The sequence below is a fragment of the Vombatus ursinus genome, unplaced genomic scaffold (genome assembly GCF_900497805.2).
Source record: "Vombatus ursinus unplaced genomic scaffold, bare-nosed wombat genome assembly UNPS02014786.1, whole genome shotgun sequence".
Lineage (NCBI taxonomy): Eukaryota > Metazoa > Chordata > Mammalia > Diprotodontia > Vombatidae > Vombatus > Vombatus ursinus.
In genome coordinates this window covers 1,162,428-1,182,614 of record NW_020954564.1, presented here as the reverse complement: position 1 = coordinate 1,182,614, position 20,187 = coordinate 1,162,428, and the positions used below count along the sequence as shown (strand labels likewise).

Below are 20,187 nucleotides of genomic sequence, written 5' to 3'. Positions count from 1 at the left end.
GAGGAAACTGAGACTAAAAGTGATTGATTGCAGAACCGACTGTTTAAAAAAGGCAAGAGAAGGGTACACCAATGTGGTTCATTTACAAAGGTTTCTGTCCAAAGTAGGTAAAAGGGAGAAATTATGGAGAGCAGAGGTGAAGGCCTCCCTGTGTAGTGAGGCTCAATGTGTAGTAAGAACGTGGCCCTTGTTGGGCAGCTAGGCAGCTCAGTGGATAGAGCTCCAGCCTTAGAGTCAGGAAGACCTGAGTTCAAATCCAACCTCAGACCAGACACTTGACACTTATAGCTGTGTGACGCTAGGCAAGTCACTTAACCCTAATTGCCTCACAAAAAAAAAAAAAAGCTAACGTAAGAATGTGGTCCTTGTGTATGTCTTGAAGGGAGGCAGAGTAGACATCTCTAGCCCCTTCTTCCCTCACCCTTCTCCAAGGGAGACTTTCTCCCATCTTCCACAAGCTGTCGTATTGATATTCTGGCCATGTCATTCTTGTGGTCGAGAATCCTGAGTGGTTCTTTCCCTTCCAGATAACATACAAATTCTTCTCTTTGACAATTAAAGTCCTTCACAGTCTGGCCTCAGTCCATTTTTCCAGGATGTTTGCATATGACTTTCTCTCACTCTAAGCTCCAGCCAAACTGGCTGACCAGCAGCTCCTCATATACAACACCCCATCTCCCACCTTCATGCCTTCAGCCTGGAGTTAAACAATTAAAAAATGGCCTGGTTTGAAGAGACCTCAGAGGCCATCTGGTCTGACCTCTGAAGTGGCTGCCGCTCCCTCCCCCCATGCCTAGAAGGCTCTCCTCGCTCCCCTCTACCCCCCTTCAAGGATCACACCAGGGTCACCTCCTTCAAGAGACCTTCCTTGATTCTCCTGGTTTTTAGCTCCCTCCACTCCCCCAATCCCCCTTAACTGTGTTTATTTCATACACATCTCATATTTACTCATCTCTGAACGTGTAGCATTCCTCCAATTAGAACTCAAGTTCCATGGGGACAACAACTGTCTCACTTTGTATCCTCAAGACCTAGTGAAGTGCTTGCCATGTAGGAATAGATTAATAAATGTTTGCTGATTGAATAATTGATTAATTGGTTGGTTGGCCATCTGGTTGGTTGGCCATCCCTCACAGAATCAAAGAATGATAGAATTTCAGAGAGATAGTTAGAAGGTGGTATAGTGCATAGAGTGCTAGGCCTGGAATAAGGAAGACCTGTGTTCAAATCTGCCCTCAGGCACTACAAGCTGTGTGACCCTAGGCAAGTCACTTAACCTCCAGCTGCCTCAGTTCCCTCATCTGTAAAATGGAATTAATTAATAACCCCTATTTCCCAGGAGTTTTGTGAGGGTCAAATAAGATGATAATTATAAAGCATTTAGCACAGTGCCTGGCACATAGTAAGTGCTATATAAATATTGTTGTTGCTATTGCTGAGTCATTCATTCATGTCTGATTCTTTAGGACTCCATGGATCATAACCCGCCAATACTGTCCATGGAATTTTCTTGACAAAGATACTGGAATGTTTTGCCATTTCCTTATCCAGTGGATTAAAGCAAATGAAGGTTAAGTGACTTGCCCAGGGCCATACAGTTTGTAAGTGTCTGAGGCCAAATTTCAATTCAGGTCTTCCTGACTCCAGGTCCCAGCACTCTAGCTACTGAACCACCTAACTGCCTCCATATAAATGTTAGCTATTATTATTATCATTAAGATCAAATGTGATATTTGTAAAGTGCTTAGCTTACATCTACTGGTGTGTAGTAGGTACTTAATAAATGCTCATTTCCTTCCTTCTTTCCCATAAAGGACCTTGGAGATCGTCTAATCCAACTGTCTCATTTGACAGATGAGAAAACTGACCATCAGAGAGACGTAAATTGACTTGCTCAAAATCATACAAATAGTAAACAAAAGAGCCAACTACCAAACCCAGAACTTATGACGACAAGCCCAGTCCTCTATCTACCAAATGTCACTTCCTCAATATACAGCATTCTACATTTTTTTCCAAGACACACTTTTGCAAACATAACTGTATTTGTCCCTCATCCAATGCACCTGTGAAGGAGGCAGGGCAGTGATCAAAAGTGTCCTCATTTAACAGGGAAAGAAACTGAGGCCTTGATGGGGGATGAAGAAACTGATGCCCAGAGTGGAGCAGTGATTTTCAGAAGGTCACACAGCAAGTCAGACTCCCACTTCTGTTTCTACTGAACCTCTCTGGCTCCCTCATTTCAGTCTCCCATCCCCACAGCTGGGAGCACAAAGGCTCTTCACAAAAGACTGCGTTATGTATGACCAGCTTGGATTAGCCAAGGAATCATCTTCTCCTTAATGTCTCTTTCCCTAACCCTGCCCAGGTCCAGCTGGTCCTGATCACACGATGATTTCCTGGGCTATGTCCATGGTGTGAGGAGAAGAGGGGAGGAAGAGCTGGGGATCTGACCTGGGGTTCAAGCCTCTTCTCTCCAAACTGTTTTCTCCCTACATAGGCACTGTTTTAAAAAAAAAAAAAAAAAGCCTCCTTCCCTCCCCTCCCCAAATACTTTCTCTTGGGGTCATTCCAGTTCTGGGCCAATAGGTGGCCAGCCAGATTAATGCTAAGCAAGAGCAGGGTGAAGTTTGTGGTGGGGTGAGAAAGCCCCAGAGTAGTGGTGGAGGAGAGGGAGAGGTTGTGTGAGTAGGGGGGAGTGAGGTTGGGGGGGAAGGTGGGAGGAGAGGGGGTGGGAGGTTGTGAGCAGGGGAGGGAGGTTGAAATTTGAGCCCTGAGCTCTGGGAGTGGAGTTGGGGGGAAGAAAAGAGAGATTTGGGTTGGAGTGTTTGTGGTTTTTTTTTCCCTTACTGGGATGCGCGGCGGGGTAAAAGGGGGGTGGGGTGGGTGGGGGGAGGCTGCTGGATAGTTAAGAGGACTTACAGGAGCTGAAGAGAGAAGAAGAGAGACTGCAGAGCAAGGGAGTGAGGGAGGAAGGAAGGGGAAGACGAGGAAAGAATAGAGGTGAAGGGGGGGGAGAGGGGGAGTGTGGGGGGAGAGGAAGCAGCTTCGGTATTTAGAGCGAATATAAATAGCCTAGCTGTGTGGTTCCCAACCACAGCCTCCCTGAACATCTCAGCAGGCAGGGTTCCTCGGCTGTCTGTCTGTCTGTCTATCTGTCTGTCTCCCCAGCCTGACCCGGGACAGAGGAGAGCAGCCTGGCCAAGGGCAGGGGAGACCCATGAAAGGTTTTTAACTGTGCCACCCCCCCAACACAGACATACCTCTACATAACATAAATACACACCTATTCACACTTATACATACACACAAACACATATATCAATACACACACGCACACATTCCACACAGATACATAACGTATATCCCCACACACATTCCACAACCTGGGAAGCCCCGAGCCAAACCATGCAGACCGGCACTTTCATCCTAGTCCTGACCACTGTGGCCACGGTGAGCACCCAGCGGAGGAGGGCCGAGGGCAGTGCCCATCGCCGGTCTCACCGCGTCCAGCACGGTCAGTGCAGCTATACGTTTGTCCTGCCGGAACCCGAGCCGTGCCCCCCAGGGCAAGAGGCCTTTGGCAGCAGTGCCAACACCCTGCAGCGGGACTCCCCGGCAGAAGCACTTCAGGGGAATGACTGGTCAGTCCAGAGGGTGCAACAGTTAGAGCGAGTCCTGGAGAACAATACTCAGTGGCTGCTGAAGGTGAGTTGGGGGAAGGGCATGGGGTGGGGGGAGCCTGCTTGAAGGAGGAGGAGGCAATGTGGCCCTTCAAGGCCATGGGGCTGGACTGGGCAATTTTAGGGCCCTTGGAAATCTGGAGGCTCCTTCTACAGTCAATAATGAATAAGAAATCAGACAAGAGCAAAGGGGAAAGAATAATCCTTAGTCATCGAATGGCAGTCTTTAGGAGAGTCAGTTTGGTGCAGTGGAAAGAACCAGGAGACCCGGGTTCAAGTTCCTACATTGCTGCATCTTAACGTTGTCTCTATGGGCAAGTCCTTTCCCATCTTGGAGCCTCAGGTGCCATTTGCAAAAATCAGAATTTGAAAGGAAGGGGGGAGACGTGACAGTTCCTAGCGAGGATGTGAAGGTCTGTCATGTAGAATCTTAATCTGCTAAGTAATAGAAAGGAGCTATGGGAGCAGTGGTCAGAAGGGCCACAGAGGCAAATTATGGTTCAATATAAGGAAATACCTCCTAACCATTAGAATTGTCCAAAAGTGGAACAGGCTGGGGTGGGGTGGGGGGGGGGGGAGTGGAGAGTTTCCAATCATTGGAGGTCTTCTGGCAGGGGATCCAGGGCCACGTGTCCTGGAATTCTTGCTCAGGTATGGGGTGAACTAGACGGTATCTGAGGTTCCGTCCAACTTTGAGATTCTGTGATCCAGGGATTCAGTTTCTGTGATTCTTAAATTGACTAATGATTCATATTGTACCAACTTCCCTTGGTGGTGAGGAGAGTGCTTTGTAAAGGTGAAAGCTGTGGAAATGTGAACTATTGTTGCCATTTCTGCTATTAACATAGAACATCAGCACTGTCAGAGACCTTATGGCATATGCCATCTCAGCAGGCAGGGTTCCTCAGCATCTTGCCCAAACCCTCATTTACAGATGAGGCTACTCAGGCCCAGAGGGGAAATGACTTGTCTAAGGTCACATAGGGAGTCACATCTGAATGTAGAAACCACGTCTCCTGTCTCCCAGCTCAGGGCACCTTCTACTGCATCCTGATCAAATAGGATCTTTTAAATGTTTGTTTTCTTTAATATAGTCCCAACTGTTTATTTGAAAAGCACTTTCTTCACAATAACCCTGTGAGATACAGTAGTTCTAGGATTATTACCCCCATTTTACAGATTTATGGCAATGGGATTTTTGTCATTCAATTTAATTAAATAAACATTTATTAAGCACCTGCTGTGTAGTAGGTCTTGTTTTCAGTGTTGGGAATACAAAGGTAGATCAGATACAGGCCCTGCTGCAGCCAATAGAATATCAGGTTTTGGAGCCAGGAAGACCTGGGTTCCAATGTTACTTCTGGCCCTGGACAAGTCTCTTAGCTTCTTGGAGCCTTAATTTCTTCATCAGTTAAAAGTGTTTAGATTAGATTGCCTCTAAGGTCCCTTCTAGCTCCTATATTCCTATAATCCTATATTCTATGATTCCTATAATCCAATTAGGGGAAGATTAAGTACACAAATAAAGAATACAAGGAGAGAGAGATAAGTTCAGAGAAGAGAGCCAAGGAATCTGCTCTGTGGAATTTGAGACAGGAAAGAGTAAGGTAGGAAGAGGAATAGGAAGAAAGACTTCACAGAGGAAGTCCTGCTTGAGTTAGGTTTCAAAAAAAAAAGTAAAGGGAAACATGAGGTTATAATCACTTATCTCTAAAATGAGGCCCAGGGAGGGGCAGTGGCATGGCTGGGACGAGAACCCTAGTCTTCCAATGGCAGTCCAGGATTCTTCCTACCATATTCGTTGCGGAGACAGCACGGTATCCCGCTTCTTCTACTTATGGCTATGTGACCATTGATAAGTCGCCTCTCCTCTCTGCACCTCAATCTCCTCATTGTAAAATGAGGTTAACACTTTTAGGGCCTGCTTCACAAATTGTCGTGAGGCTCAGATAAGATCACTTACATGAAATGCCCAGAAGACTTTATAGCTACTACATCGATGCCACCATTCACTTATGCAAAGACCGGTTATTAAGTACTGAACATATTCAGGACACTGCGCTTAGGAGCAGAGAAGTTAAAAAAGATAATCGGAGAAGTGGCCCATACCCCCACAGAGCTTCCAATAGAACCAGGGGGCACAGGCACAAACACCAATATACAAGATTGTACAGTGACTATGACATAGAGTATAGTAAGAGAGATCCAAAGAAGCCTTTAGGATGGAAAGATCATTTCTTATGGATTAAGGAGGGAATGAGATGAGATTTCCAAAAACAGAGATGGAGGTGGGAAGGAAAGAAGAGGTAGAAAGGCATTTTAGGCATAAGAAACTGATTGAGCAAAGGAGAAGAGGTGGGAAAGTGAGAGTGTATAAGTGAGACGTTGAGTGGTCCGTGGTGGAGAGTAGGAAAGGGATCTCAGAATCCCAATAGCATGTCAGTGTTAGAAGGTCCCTCAGAAACCTTGTAGTCCAACTGACACCTACAACATCCCCAAAGTGGCCTTTTTCTTGAAGTCCTCCAATGATGGGGAGCTCACTACCTTGTTTGACAACCTGTTCCACTTTCAGATAGCTCTCATTTCACATGATAGTCTTTACATCCTCGAAGACCCCTATCATGTGCCCACCACCACCAGCAAGTGTTCTCTTCCCCAGGTTACTTTAGCCATTCTTCATATGATAAGATCCCAAGATACTTCACCACTCTGGTTGCCCTCCTATGAATATACCCTGCTGTGGACATTTATCATTCTCATTCTCAAACCGTAACACTCAGAATTAAACAGAAATGGACCTATCACTTCCCTTATTCTCGACAGTATTCATTTCTTAATGCATCCCAAGATCTCATTAGCATTTTTGTTTGCCATATGCACTATTGACTCATGCTGAGCTTGCAGTCCACTAAGACACACCCCCACCCCCACCCAGATCTTTTTCAAATGAACTTCTACCTCACCAAGCTTTTCCCATCTTGTGCTTATGGGGTTGACTCTACCACATTCCCCACAGTGTCTGTTCCAAACTTTCTCTTCTCTCCTCAAAACGCTGATACTACCCTTTCTCCCCTTCTCAGTGGAGTACCCCCCAATTTATTTTCTGGCCAGCAACACCTTATTATTCCCAGTAAGTCTAATCTTCACCCCATAGAGACCCTCTTAGAACTTGAAAGAAATAAGAGAGAACTTTATTCGTTGACCTTTTAATCATTCGTTTCAAGTGAGGCATAAAACAGAGAGATATGTTAGCCAAAAATGTTTGCCCTTTCTGTAGAGATGATACAGAATAAAACCAAATCAAAGAAGGCTTCACTGTAGATTGTGGGGTCCTCCAGATGTTTCTGTTCATGGATAATGTTTTGATTTCAACAGAAATATCATTAGTACATTGCAGAGCCTCCTAAATGTGACACACAATCATTCAAAAGAATTTGGACTAAATATCGGCACAGGAAAAACAAAGTGGATGAAGATGCCCATTGTCAAAGTTATGATAGCAGTTAAGTAAGTAACCTGTAGAGCTTATCCATGGATATTACATGTGCATATATAATATGTATACAGATATACATATCCTATATTAAACTTATATAGAATGTCCTAAAATACAATGCAGTTTTCTGTTATTAAAAAACTTAAAACTGAACTAAGACTTTTGGGACACCCTGTATAATATTATGTATGTATACATATATTATACACACATACATATATCTATATCACAGAGAGACACAGTAAAAATGAAAAATTAGTTGGACCTAGAGTTGAACATGAGTAGAAACCAGGCCAGACTGCCTCTGGGAAATTGCAGAGTTCTTTTAATTGCCCCTAAGCTTCTCCCTAAAACAAAGGTCCATCTTTAGAATAACATTATTCTTTTAGTGTTGTTCTATGGCTACAACTCAGGGAGCAGTGCTATCTCCAAACAATTAAAGCTGTGATTGACCCACAGGGCAATGGAGAAGCAAATGAGGGCTGTGAGTAGGCCACTGACACGTTACAAATGAGGAATTATGAAAGAGAAGCCATCTAGAGAGTGCCATCAGGGAAATATAGGAGGTGGGCTCCAGGGGGCACTCCTATTCCCAGCTCAGTGTCCCACAATTCACCTGCTCCATTGGCACATTAGTTATGTCATGAGAAAGTGAGGAAGATGCCTAAAATGCAGGGTGGACTGTGGGGGTGAACTGATGAAAGGAAGTGGATAAAAGTTGCTGAGGATGGACTGACATGAACAGGGTGTGATCTGTGACGCCGTTGAAAACAGGGACATAGTTTGTTTTTTCTTTGTGTCACCTGTGCTTAGCATAGTACCTGGAACATAGGTTCGGTTGTTTCAGTCGTGTCTAACTCTTTGTGATCCTATTTGGGGTTTTCTTGGCAAAAATATTGGAGTGGTTTGCCATTTCCTTCTACAATTCATTTTGCAGATAAGGAAACTGAAGCAAACAGGGTTAAGTGACTTGCCCAGGGTCACATTGCTAGTAAGTGTCTGAGGCTAGATCTGAACTCAGAAAGATGAGTCTTCCTGACTTTAGGGTTGGTATTCTATCCACAGTACCACCTAGCTGTCCCCAGAATATAGTAGGCATTTAATAAGTTCTTGTTGACAAAATGATTAAGGGAAATATCTGCATTGATGAGATCATTAGGTATTTTGAGTATATTAGGTCTATCTCATCCCAGGCCAAGAATCTATTACTTCAGAATTTTACTCGTTGGTATAGAAATTCAAGGGGCAGCCAGGTGGCATAGTGGATAGAATGCCAGGCCTGGAGTCAGAAAGATTTATCTTCCCAAGTTCAAATCTGGCCTCAGACACTTACTAGCTGAACAAGGCACTTACCCTGTTTGCCTCAGTTTCCTCATCTGTAAAATGGGCTGGAGAAGGAAATGGCAAACCACTCCAATATCTTTGCCAAGAAAACCCCAAATAGGGTCAACAAAGAGTCAGACACTACAGAAACGACCAAACAACAACAGCACAGAAATCCAATCTTCTCCGACGTCTTCTTAACCAGATGTTTATGTTCTAAATCTGCCTTTATCTTCTAAAACTTTTGCCTCCAATCAGCTGAAGTGATGAAAAATGCTACCTTAGGTCTTCAGTTCCTTGCTAACAACTGTATAATCCTTAGCTATGCTTTCTGAATTCCTTCTAACAATATCATTTGTCCTGCTGCCAATAGTGAGGAATCAGGTGATACCATGAGCCATTAATTGTTAATGTCCGGTAGTAAGACACCAGATTATTAAGGCTCCAAACGGCTGGTGTTTAAACTTGAATTTTACTCAGAAGGCAAGAGGGAGTCACTGATTTTTTTTTTTAAAGCAAGAGGGACCCGGCCAGATATATGTATGTATGTATGCATAAGGACAATGATTCTGGCACTAGTGTGAAGTCTGGTTTGGAAAGTATGCCGAGTGGAAGTGGGAGGGAGCCTACAATGTTATTCCAATAGTCCTGGTGGACAATAAGAAGATCTACATGGGGTTGATGGCAATGGGAATAGAGAACAAGGGGCAAATGAGAAAAACAGTAGTATATTCTCCTTTACCTGTCTGACCATTCCTTCTCAGTATCCTCTGAATTTTCTTACCTGGGTGTCCTTCAAGGCTCTATCCTGGGCCATCATCTCTTTTTCCCCTATATTGTCTCACTTGGTGATCTTCTCATCTGTCCTGGGTTCAGCTATCATCCCCTATGCAGATGATTCCCAGACCTATACACACAGCCCTAGCCTCTTTCCTGAATTCCAGTCCCCAGTCACAAACTGCGTATTGGACATTTCAAAATAGATTCTCTGTTGTTTAATGTCACATCCCAAGTTGCAGCACAATCTGGTCTATTTTCCACATAGCTGCTAAAGTGATTTATCTAAAACATAGGTTTAACCATGTCTGTCCCCGCCCCCTCCAACACCCCCTTACACACATACACATACATACTCTCATATTCTCATTTTCTCTCTCTCTCTCTCTCTCTCTCTCTCTCTCTCTCATTAAACTCCAGTGGCTTCCTATTACATCCAGCATCAAATATAAATCCCTGTGTTTGACATTCAGAGCTCTTTACCACTTGGCTCCTCCTATCTTTCCACTCCGTTTGCATATTATTCCCCTCCACACCCTCTACAATATAGCCACACTGGCCTATCTGCTATTTCTCACACATACAATGCTCCATCTCTCTGTGACTTTGCACTGGCCTAGAAACTTTTCCCTCTTTTCTTAGACAGAATCCTTGGTTTTCCTCAAAACTCACTTCAAGTACCACCTTTTACAGAAGTCTAATTCCCCCGAGCTGCTGGCACCCTTTCCTCTAGGGTTACCTTGAATCTACTTTGTATGTATCATATAGTATTGTTGTCATTCAGTCACGTTCAACTCTTTGTGACCCCATGGATCCGCAGCATGCCAGGCCTTTCTGTCTTCCACTATCTCCCAAAGTCTGTCCAAGCTCACGTTTGTCGAGCAATTTGTAGTTCTCCGCTCTTCCCCAGTTACGTGTTAGACACCTTCCAACCCAAGGGGCTCATCTTCCGATAATACTGTCCATGGGGATCTTCTTGGCAACGATACAGGAGTGATTTGCCATTTCCTTCTCTGGTGGATCAATCACCTTTTGTCAGAACTCTCCACTATGACTTGTCTGTCTGGGGTAATCCTTCACGGCATAGCTCATAATTTCATTGAGCTACACAAAGGGCGGAAATGCTCAGAAATAGAAGGTAGGATTCTCATTCAGCCACCACTAGAGTATGCAGGCTTTCCATCATTTTTTATTTCTTGCTCTGGAGAGCTAACATTTAGATAGCACTTTCAGGTTTCCAACTGCTCCTTTTATTCCCACAACAACCTTGGGATTGTAAGCACTATTATTATCCTCATTTTTGTATATGAGGAAACTGAAATAGAAAGAGATTAAGTAACTTGACCAGGGTCACACAGCTAGGTAGGCTAGATTTCAGCTCAGGTCTTCATATCTCCAGGTCCAGCACTATATCCATTGTGCCACCCAGATGCCTTGACGAACCTACCTCTTTTTCTGGTCATAAATCTCTCTGATAATGTACTTTCTTCCCCTTCTCATGTACAACTGTGCCCTGGTACCATTTTGTAGTGCCTTCTGTCACCCACCATCCACTCTGCCCTTTGGATGACCTATAGCTCGAATCCTTTGGAGACCATGGTACTCTATGACTTACAGCCTCTCAGCAGCTCTAGAAGAATGTTGATGTTAAAAAGATGGCCCTTTGTTTCAGGGAGAAGCTTGGGGTCATTATAAGCACTGCACAATTTCCCAAAAGCAATTGAGCCTGCCCTCCTTCCAGAATCCCAGAACTTGAGAGTTGGAAGGGACTTTCGCAGCCATCTACTCTGACTCATAATTCTATTTATTAAATCTTATTTAGTTCTGGGCCCAATTTGTTATCCATCTGCTTTGTCTGTCCAAAATATGTGCACTGATAGACCAGCTCTCTGCCTTGCCTACCTAGCTTCATATTCTAATGTGGTATCCAAGACTTTTTGATATAGCTCCCTTTTCTGCTCTACCAAGGCCCTTGCTACTATTCAAGGAACCATCTATTCAAATCCATAACTCACGAACCAACATCAATGAATCCTTTCTCAGATCCAACCAGATAACCACAAGTTCAAAGCAAATACATTTAATGGAACAATAACTAGATAAAAACAGGCAACTGAATGAGCTGGTATGAGCCTTAAATCCATTACTGGATAACTGCTGTAGTCATAGGCATACCATGCCAGGGAGTGCTAATCTCAGCTTCCAGATACCATGCTGTCTCCTAAACGCAGTGGGAGGAAAATGCATCAGTCACTCCCAGAAAGCTGCTAGGGACACTCCACACAGCTCCATATGGAACTATTGGCTTCTCTGCCTGGAAGCCAGACAATCAGTGAAACCCAACACAGGCCTTGAGCCCTCTGCCTTCTCAGCATGGTGGCTATAGACGTTCTTGGGCTTACAGCTAACGTAGCTATTGTTCTCCTCCTGACTCTCTCTGACTAACTCCCATTCTTATCTAATGCCTTGTCCTTCATAAGACTTTCTGCCCAGTCTCTTATCATCACATCCATCCAACGTTACTGAAAGGGGAGGAAACACTCAGAAACAGAAGCCAGGATTCTACCCTTTTCTAATTTAGAACAGGGAAGGACCTGAAAGTCAGTCAGTCAACAAATATTTTTAAAGTACTTACTATGTATGTTCCAGGCACTGGGGATACAAAGAAAGGCGAAAAAAAAAAAAAGCCAATCCCTGCCTTTGAGGACCTTATAGTCTAATGGGGGGGGGGGGGGGAGAACATATACACAACAAGGTACATACAAGATATATCCAGGAGAGATTAAAGGGATTTTGAAGGGGCAAGAGGAGAAGGCATCAGCAGCTGGAGGGATTAGGAGTAGGTGGCCTTGAGCAGAGTCTCATAAGGCTGTCAAGGAAACCAAAAGGTTTAATTTGAGTTTAAGGGAGCAGAGCATTCCAGGCATTGGAAGACTGCTAATGCTAGTCAAAGAGCCCCTCTTTGTCCCACCTTGGTGCAGTGGGCTTGGGGAAGCGACGGCCCTGAGGCTGAGCCCTGATCAAGTCAGCCCAGATCTGCTGAGTGAGCCCTTAGACATCTTCAGAGACTAGCTCTCCAGAATGGGATACATGTATGGGTTATGAAGCATAGGGCAGGGAAGCCCCAGGAGACTGGCTTTGGAACATCCGCTCTGGACGGGTCTGTCTGCGCTGGGCAATGAAATATCTTTATATCATATTCCTTGGCATTTTCCCCCAGGCGCTTCAGGCAGGGTGATCTGAGTCCAGAGTTCCTGCTTGCTAAGATCCTACAAATGAGGGTGACTAGGGAGGCTAGGAGCAGCTAGGTGGCACAGTGGATAGAGTACCAGGCCTAGAGTCAGGAAGACCTGAGTTCAAATCCAGCCTCAGACACTTATTAGCTGCCTGACCCTGTGCAAGTCACTTAACCCTGTTTGCCTCAGTTTCCTCATCTATAAAAATGAGCTGGAGATGGAAATGGCAAACCACTCCAGTATCTTTTCAAAGAAAACCTCAACTGGGGTCATGAAGAGTTGGAAGTGACGGAAATTACTGAACAACAACAACATAGAGAATTCTTTCCCTGGGTGGAAGATTAGACCAGATCCGAGATGTCAAATTCATGGCCCAAGTTGCTGCAAAATACCCTAATACAGACAGAACCACACTAAAACATAATTGGGAAATGTTAAACAAAAATACAGCACAACATAGATAAAGTTAATTTGTGGTTTTCTAAGTCCATATGAAGCATGCAGGGATCTGTTTCTATTTGAGTTTTGACCCCACAGGACTAGATGACCTCTATGCTCCCTTCCAATTCTGACATCATAGGATGCTGTGGGCTCCAAGTCTCCCTTGTGCCCTGGTCCCACTTCCTAACAGCTCTGTTGACCACCCCCTACCCAAATCCCTCTCCAAATATGCGTTCATTCATTTTGAAGCTAGGGGATAAGATAGAGGGAAATCCTGGGGCAAATACCTCATAGGTGGGACCACCTCTAGGGCATGCTGAGCCTAAACCCATTGCATTCTATGCCTTCCATGCTCCAGGTGGTGTCCTGAGCAGACAATGGAGACAGAGTGAGGGTGTTGCTGCCAAATATCCCGTACTTGCTGAGACTTAGGGCTACGCAGATTGTAGTGACCTTCAGGACCTTTCTAGCTCCATGTCCTTCTCCTACAATCTACACACAGCCTCCCTGTTAGACTATATGGTCTATAGCCATCCATGCTGAGTCTAAGACTAAAATGTTGAGCCCCTGGGAATAGGAGGCCACCAAGCTACCTAAGGACGGCCTAGGTTGGAAACAGAACAAATTGAGGCTTCCATATTGATAGTATTAGAATCAATCCCATGTATGGTCCCTGCTCTTCCAGCCTGGGCAAGATAGTAAAACCCAGTCTCAAAAAGGAAAAAAAAATCCAATAGGAAGCTCACTAGCTCACCACACAACTCTTTCATTTATAGGACAACAATTGATGGGAAGTTCTTCCTTGTATTGAGTCCAAATCTATTCCCCAGTTCTGACCTCTTGCCCAGGACCACAGAGCTAACAAACAGAAGAGCTTGGATTAGAAACCAAGTGCTCTGCTTCCAAATCCAGGGTCTCCTACTCCACTGGTTGCCTCTTCCATAGGCTAACCCCTTGGAGATTTGAAAGTCAGAGCACTTTCCATTCCATTCCATTGCATGTGCTTTCTACTCCATTTTCCCCTGGGCTAAACATCACCAGCTTCTTGCTTCTTCAACCAGCCTCCCAATGAGGAGCCCCAAAGCAGAAATCGGAGTCAGACCCAGATTTCTTGACTTCTTGAGGGTCTGGGTTTTGACCTCTTGAACCTGGGGTTCTTTCCAATGACCAAACTGCTCCCAGCTGCTCAGGAGCATCTTTCGGAGAGCGCCCTTTGCTCCAGGTTTGTCCCTCAAATCCTTCTCTTTCTATCCAAACCTTAGACCAGAACAAGTCTGAAAATGTATGCCTGCCAAAATGTATATAGTTGATAAGATTGAATGCATTTCCCCTGAGAGGGATATGTGTCCTGGCTCAGAGACCCTGGACTTAACAATGGTGTAATTTGAGTCATCAGCAACAAGCTAGTAAAGATCATTCAATTATTTTTTCCTTCATTGAGAAGTATATTTATTTTTTTAAATTGTATTGAAAGCTTTTGGCTTTGTATCACCTATATATCTCAACATAGCCCCTCCATCTCCCCTTCCAGAAATTCATCCCATATAACAAAGAGTAAAAAAGAGATAAGTAAAGTCAACAAGTATTTATTAAGCACCTACTATGTGCCAGGCAATGTACTCAGTGCTGTGGATACAAAGAAAAGCGAAAAGCAGTCCCTGCTGTCAAGGTGCTCACAGTCTAATGGGGAGACAACATACAAGTGCCTATGTCCAATAAAACATGTAGGGGATGAATGGGGGTGTTCTTAGAGGGAAGACATGAACATTTAGGGTGACTTGGAAAGAGATCTTGCAGAAGGTGAGATTTGTAATTCAGACTTCAAGGAAGCCAGGGGGAGAAATAGTCCAGCAAAACCGACCATTCCATGAAAAAAATCTGACACATGTATTCCATAGTATCCTACCTCTGCAGAGAAAGGTGAGAGATGCCTTAAGAAGTCTATTTAAAGCAGCAGCTAGGTGGCATAGTGGATAGAGCACCAACCCTGGAGTCAAGAGGACGTGAGTTCAAATCTGGCTTCAGATACAGTGATACTCACTAGCTGTGTGACCATGGGCAAGTCACTTAACCCTGATTTCTTCACTAAAAAAAAAAAAAGTATACTTAAGAATACTCATTCATCATGACATTAGAGTTTTAAAGGACCTTAGAGATTATCCAGCTCCCTCTACCTAATATTACAGATGAAGAAACTGAGGGATAGGACAGGAAGGAGGGGCTTGCCCAGGGTCACACTGGTAGAAAGGGACAGGAGTAAGATTTAAGCCTTGTTCCTCTAACTTCAGAATGTTTTCCCCAGCACTGTGACAGAAGACCTTCCCAAGGCCCCTCAAGCCCCACCACCTTTGTGGACACCGTTGTTTCTACACTGGCTCTACCAGATCCTTTGCTATCAGGGAGTTTGGAGGAAAGATGAGGGAGATGGGGGCAGGGACAGGCCATTTTGGGTTGGTTCCTCTCAGGCCTCGGGTCACCCAAGACTTTGTGAGTTAGCAGAAGTTCTCAGCCAGTCCCCAGCTGCATGGCAGCATCCTTCCTACATTGCATTTGGAAAATGAAAAGCTTCAGGGCATGGCGTAGGAGCCACTTTATTTTTAGTATAATTCACAGCAGATTCTGTTGGACATTTTATCCTTTAGCCCCTACTCACCTCCTCCGCCTCCCCAGCCCCTTACTCTGTTTGCAGCCTTGAATGCTTCAGCAAGGACAGCCAAATTTGGGGATGACATTTTAATGGCCCCATTCTCATTCTCCTAAAATTTTGGGAGATCCCCTTGGGAAATCAGAGCTTTCTGTACAGAGCTGGAGGCCAAGAACTGGCCCAGTTCCAGTGCTGGAACTAGCCTCCTTCAAGAACAAGAGTGAAATCACAACTCCCTGAAGATCACCCTTCCTCCCTCTGGGACATGAGACCCTCTTTTCGAGAGGCCTTAATTGCAGGCAGCTCCCAACTTGAATTTTAGTTCTTCCCTGTGCCTGGGCCAGGGTGCTCCTACATCAGGAGACAGTGTGGAAAGGTGGAGAGAAACAAGGGCTCAAAGTCAGAATGCCTCCATTCTGGTCCTGGCTTTGCAACGGACCTGCTGTGTGACCTTTACCAAATCACTGCTCTGTCTGGGCCTCAGTTTCCTCATCTGCAAAATGAAGGGGTTAAACCAGATGGTACCTAAGGCCTGTCTCTCCAAGCTCCTATATTCTGAAAATATGAGACCACCCCAATTGCTATTCTTTTGAATGCAAGTGTCAGTGGCAAGAGATCTCATCCAAAAGGATCCCATGAACCTGAGCATGAGTGTAACTAGGACAAGGCACTTAGGGCTTTGCCTTACAGTGCTGAATTTAAATGGTACTAACAGAACTTTTAGGATTTCAATCACACAGAAACAATAGAACTTGGTATCTAGTTAGCCAGGATAATTAGGTAAAAGAAGAAGCCAGAATGAGTTCCTCCTCTGCTCTGCATCCCACCATCCTGACCCCACTCCAAAGTTTCCTCAGCAGTTGCCTTGAGACAATGTCCTGAGGTCTCGGTCTCCCCATTTCAGAACAGCATCCCAACTAGCACCCTTTCCTTCAGCTGCAGGTACATCTTATGCCACTTGCCGTAGGCAAAAAAAAATTCCTAGTTACTGCTCTAGCCTGGGCAAATAATAGCTAATATTTATATAGGTTTTAAGGTTTGCAAAATGCTTTTAATATGTTATCTCCTTTGATCCTCACAACAACCCTGAGAGGCATGTGCCATCATCATCATCATCATCATTATTCCCATTTTACAGATGAGGAAACTGAAGCTGAGAGATGTTAAGTGACTTGCCTAGGATCATATGACTATTAAGTGTCTAGGGCAAGAGATGAATTCAGACCTTCCTAACTCCAAATCCAACCTGCTACCCCAAGGTATAAGTCAAGAGTCATGAAGCCTGGGACAGAATCCTAGAGCAACCACTGACTTTCTGGGTTGATTTGTAGACGTTCCTCTACCTTTTTTCTGTTTTCCCTATGACACTGAAAGCTCCCTGAGGGCAGGAGCCCAGTCTTCATTACTTTTATCTGCCCCTACAGAGCCTAGAATGGAGCTACTCCCACAGGGAATACCTCACCCCGGCTGGAGAATGACTCTATTTTCCCTTTAATAAAATTTCCCTAATTTTCTGAGAGGATTGGAGTAGGGGTGGGGGTGCTTAAGTTTGAGTAGGAATGGAAGATTTCATGGAATTATGGAGAATGGTAGAGCTGAGAGGGGCCTTACGTTCCATGGACCATGGAATACAAAATGGCAACCTGGCCTATAGTTGTTATGGTGCACCACAACATCATAGGATCATATAATCAGATTATAGAGTCCAACTGCCTCATTTTGCTAGTTGCCAAACTGAGGCCCAGAGAGGGTGAGTGACTTGCCTAAGGTGACACAGCTTATTAGTATCAGAAGGCAGATATTGACCAAACAGACCACCAGAATCCTGCTAAGAATATTAGGTAATCAGAGCTTGTATGTCATTGCATAAATCTCTGTAAATCATAAAGTTCTTTCTTAAGTGGTCAGTCACTTCTCCAAAAATTGGGCTTTTTGGTGTCTTTTATCTTTTACCCCTCCTCCTCCTTATAGCCCCAGTTACCCTGGGATCATCTAAGGTAAAAAAGTCCAATAAAAGAAGGCAGGGAGTGGAAAGGAAAATTAAATAACCAAGACCACCAGAAAAAAGAGGATGGAGACATAGAACTGGGAGCCAAGTAGCTAATATTCTAGTTCCAGCACTGCTAGCAAATTGCTGTATGAGCTTGGGCAAGGTAATTTCCATATCTGGACATTGGTTTCCCCATCAATAAAATGAGATGGATTAGATGACCCAGCTCTAAAGTGTTGTTTCCCGGACATTCTAATTTCTCAGATCCCTTCCAGCTGAAGCAATAGCATTCTGAGATCTATGAACCCCTATCTGGCCGCCTTCTGGCCCACCATGTAGAGAGTGTGACCTGAGATCCCAATTTAATCCTTGCAGATGGAGCCCAGATTGGCCATAGTCCTGGCCAAATACAAAGTCTCCAAGTCTTCTGCAGTAGAGTTAGGCTTTTTGTCTTTACCATTAATCCCTCTTTCCCCCAGAAATATAGCCCTTTACTTCTTGTCCTTCGTCTTATAGCCAAAAAGAAAAAAGAAAAAGAAAAGAAAATCCTTCATTCCAGACTCGGCTTGATAAAAGTGTACACAGTACTCTAGTTGAGAATTATAGCTGCCCAGGATAGATGCAGAATCCAGCTGGGAACTGAGACCTACTGAGGCCCGAGCACCTGAATCTTCTTTTCTCCCATTGTTTCCAAATCTGCTTTCTCCTTTTGAGGCCTATCTGTTTTGGTTCTTGGTCCTGACTGCTCTTGCTTTCTTAGTCTACAAGCGGGAGGGATCCCCGCCTCCATGGGACTAATTCACTTTTCTTTAACTCTGTCTTCTACTCCCAGTTCTATTCAGATACCTGGGTAGTCCCCCCCACATTGATCTGTTAATGACTGAGAAGTAGAGCCTTTTCTTTTCCTCCCAAAGGCACCGCCAGAAATATTCCTCCTGTGGGATCGTGGGATGTCCAAGCCAGAAGTAACCTTAGAGATTCTAATCCAACCCCCTTATTTTACAGATAAGGAAACTGAGCCCTAGAGAAGGGAAAGCATTTACCCAAGGTCACAGAAAGTTAGCGGTAGAATGGAACCCAGTTTTATTTTTGAATTTTTTCATTAACAAAAATTTATTTTCTTTTCCTCCCATCTCTTCCCATTGAAATTAAAAAAAAAAAAAGTCATGTAACAAATATGCAGAGTCAAGCAAAACAAATTCCTACATTGGTCATGTCCAAAAATGTGTGTCTCATTCTGCATCTTGAGTCCATCATTCTGACCAATGCAATGACCAGTTGAGATTCCAGAGGACTGATGATGATCATTGCATTGCTCAGATTTCTTAAGTCTTTCCAAGCTTCCTTGTCTTTATAATGTTGTTGTTAGTGTGTGTAATTGTTCTCCAGATCCTACTTACTTCACTCTGCATTAGTTTTATTCCCCAAAAGAGATTAAAGAGGAAAAAGAGCCCATGTGTACAAAAATGTTTGTAACAGCTGTTTGTAGTGGCAGAAAGTAAGAACCCAGTTTTAGCCATCAACAGTCAACTCTTTCCTATTTGCTCTAGTCCTTGACACAGAGTGATCTTATCTCTCCCTCTGGCCCACCGATTCAATCAATGAATGGTGGAAGAAGGACTTGTGTTGGACTTGAGGCTGGCAAAAGAAATTTGCTGCTTTCTTACAGACAGAGAATAATCCCCTGCCTTCAGGGAGTTTGTAATCTAGTTGAGACAAGTCAACAAGCAATTATCATTTTTAAATAGTATTTTATTTTTTCTAATTCTATGTAAGGACAATTTTTAACATTAATTTTTATAAAAATTTGAGTTCCAAATTTTCTCCCTCCCTCTTTCCCCTCTTCCCTACCTAAAATGGTAAGCAATTTGATATAGGTTATGTATGTGCAATCATGTAAAACATATTTCCAAATTAGTCATGTTGTGAAAGAAGAAACAGGACAAAAGAAAAAAACACCAAAAAAAAAAGCGGGAAAATAGTATGCTTTGATTTTATTCAAACTCTATCAGTTCTTTTTCTGAAGGTAGATAGCATTTTCCATCACGAGTCTTTTGGAATCGTCTTGAAGCTTTGTATTGCTAAGAAGAGCTAAGTCAATCATAGTTGACCATCAAACAATTTAACAAGCAATTATTAAGCACTTACCATGTGCCAGGCACTGTACTAAGCTCTGGATGCAAAGAAAGGCAAAAACAGTCCCAGGCCTCAAGAAGCCTACAGTATAATCAGGGAGATAACATGCTAACAACTACACATATATGTCATATACAGGTAAATTGTAGGTAATCTTAAGCAGAAGACACTTGCGTAGGGAGTGGGGAGGGAGAATGGGAAAGGCTTGTTGTAGAAGGTAGGATTGAACTGAGTCTCAAAGGAAGTCATGAAAGCCAACAGGCCACATGGAACAGGGAGAGCATGGAGGACACGCATGGGGGACAGCCAGTGAAAAGGCATAGAATCAGAGACAAGACATTTATACACAGGAGAAAAAAACAGAAAACTCTAAGACTTGAATGTTTAGGGCCCAGTTTGTGGCCTAGATACAAAAAGTTGTTAGAGCTCAGAAGAGAAAGAGATCCCTGTGGATTAAGGTG

General features: G+C 44.0%; 1 protein-coding gene across 1 annotated transcript in view; it reads left to right on the top strand.

Moving 5' to 3' along the window:
- Nucleotides 1-3,324: 3,324 nt before the first annotated feature.
- Nucleotides 3,325-20,187, top strand: part of LOC114046899 (angiopoietin-4-like) — a 69,853-nt gene continuing 52,990 nt past the window's right edge. Inside the window, exon 1 of the mRNA XM_027867515.1 lies at nt 3,325-3,708. Coding sequence (XP_027723316.1) covers nt 3,409-3,708 — 300 coding nt within the window. The 5' untranslated portion in view covers nt 3,325-3,408. The remainder of the gene's footprint in view (nt 3,709-20,187) is intronic.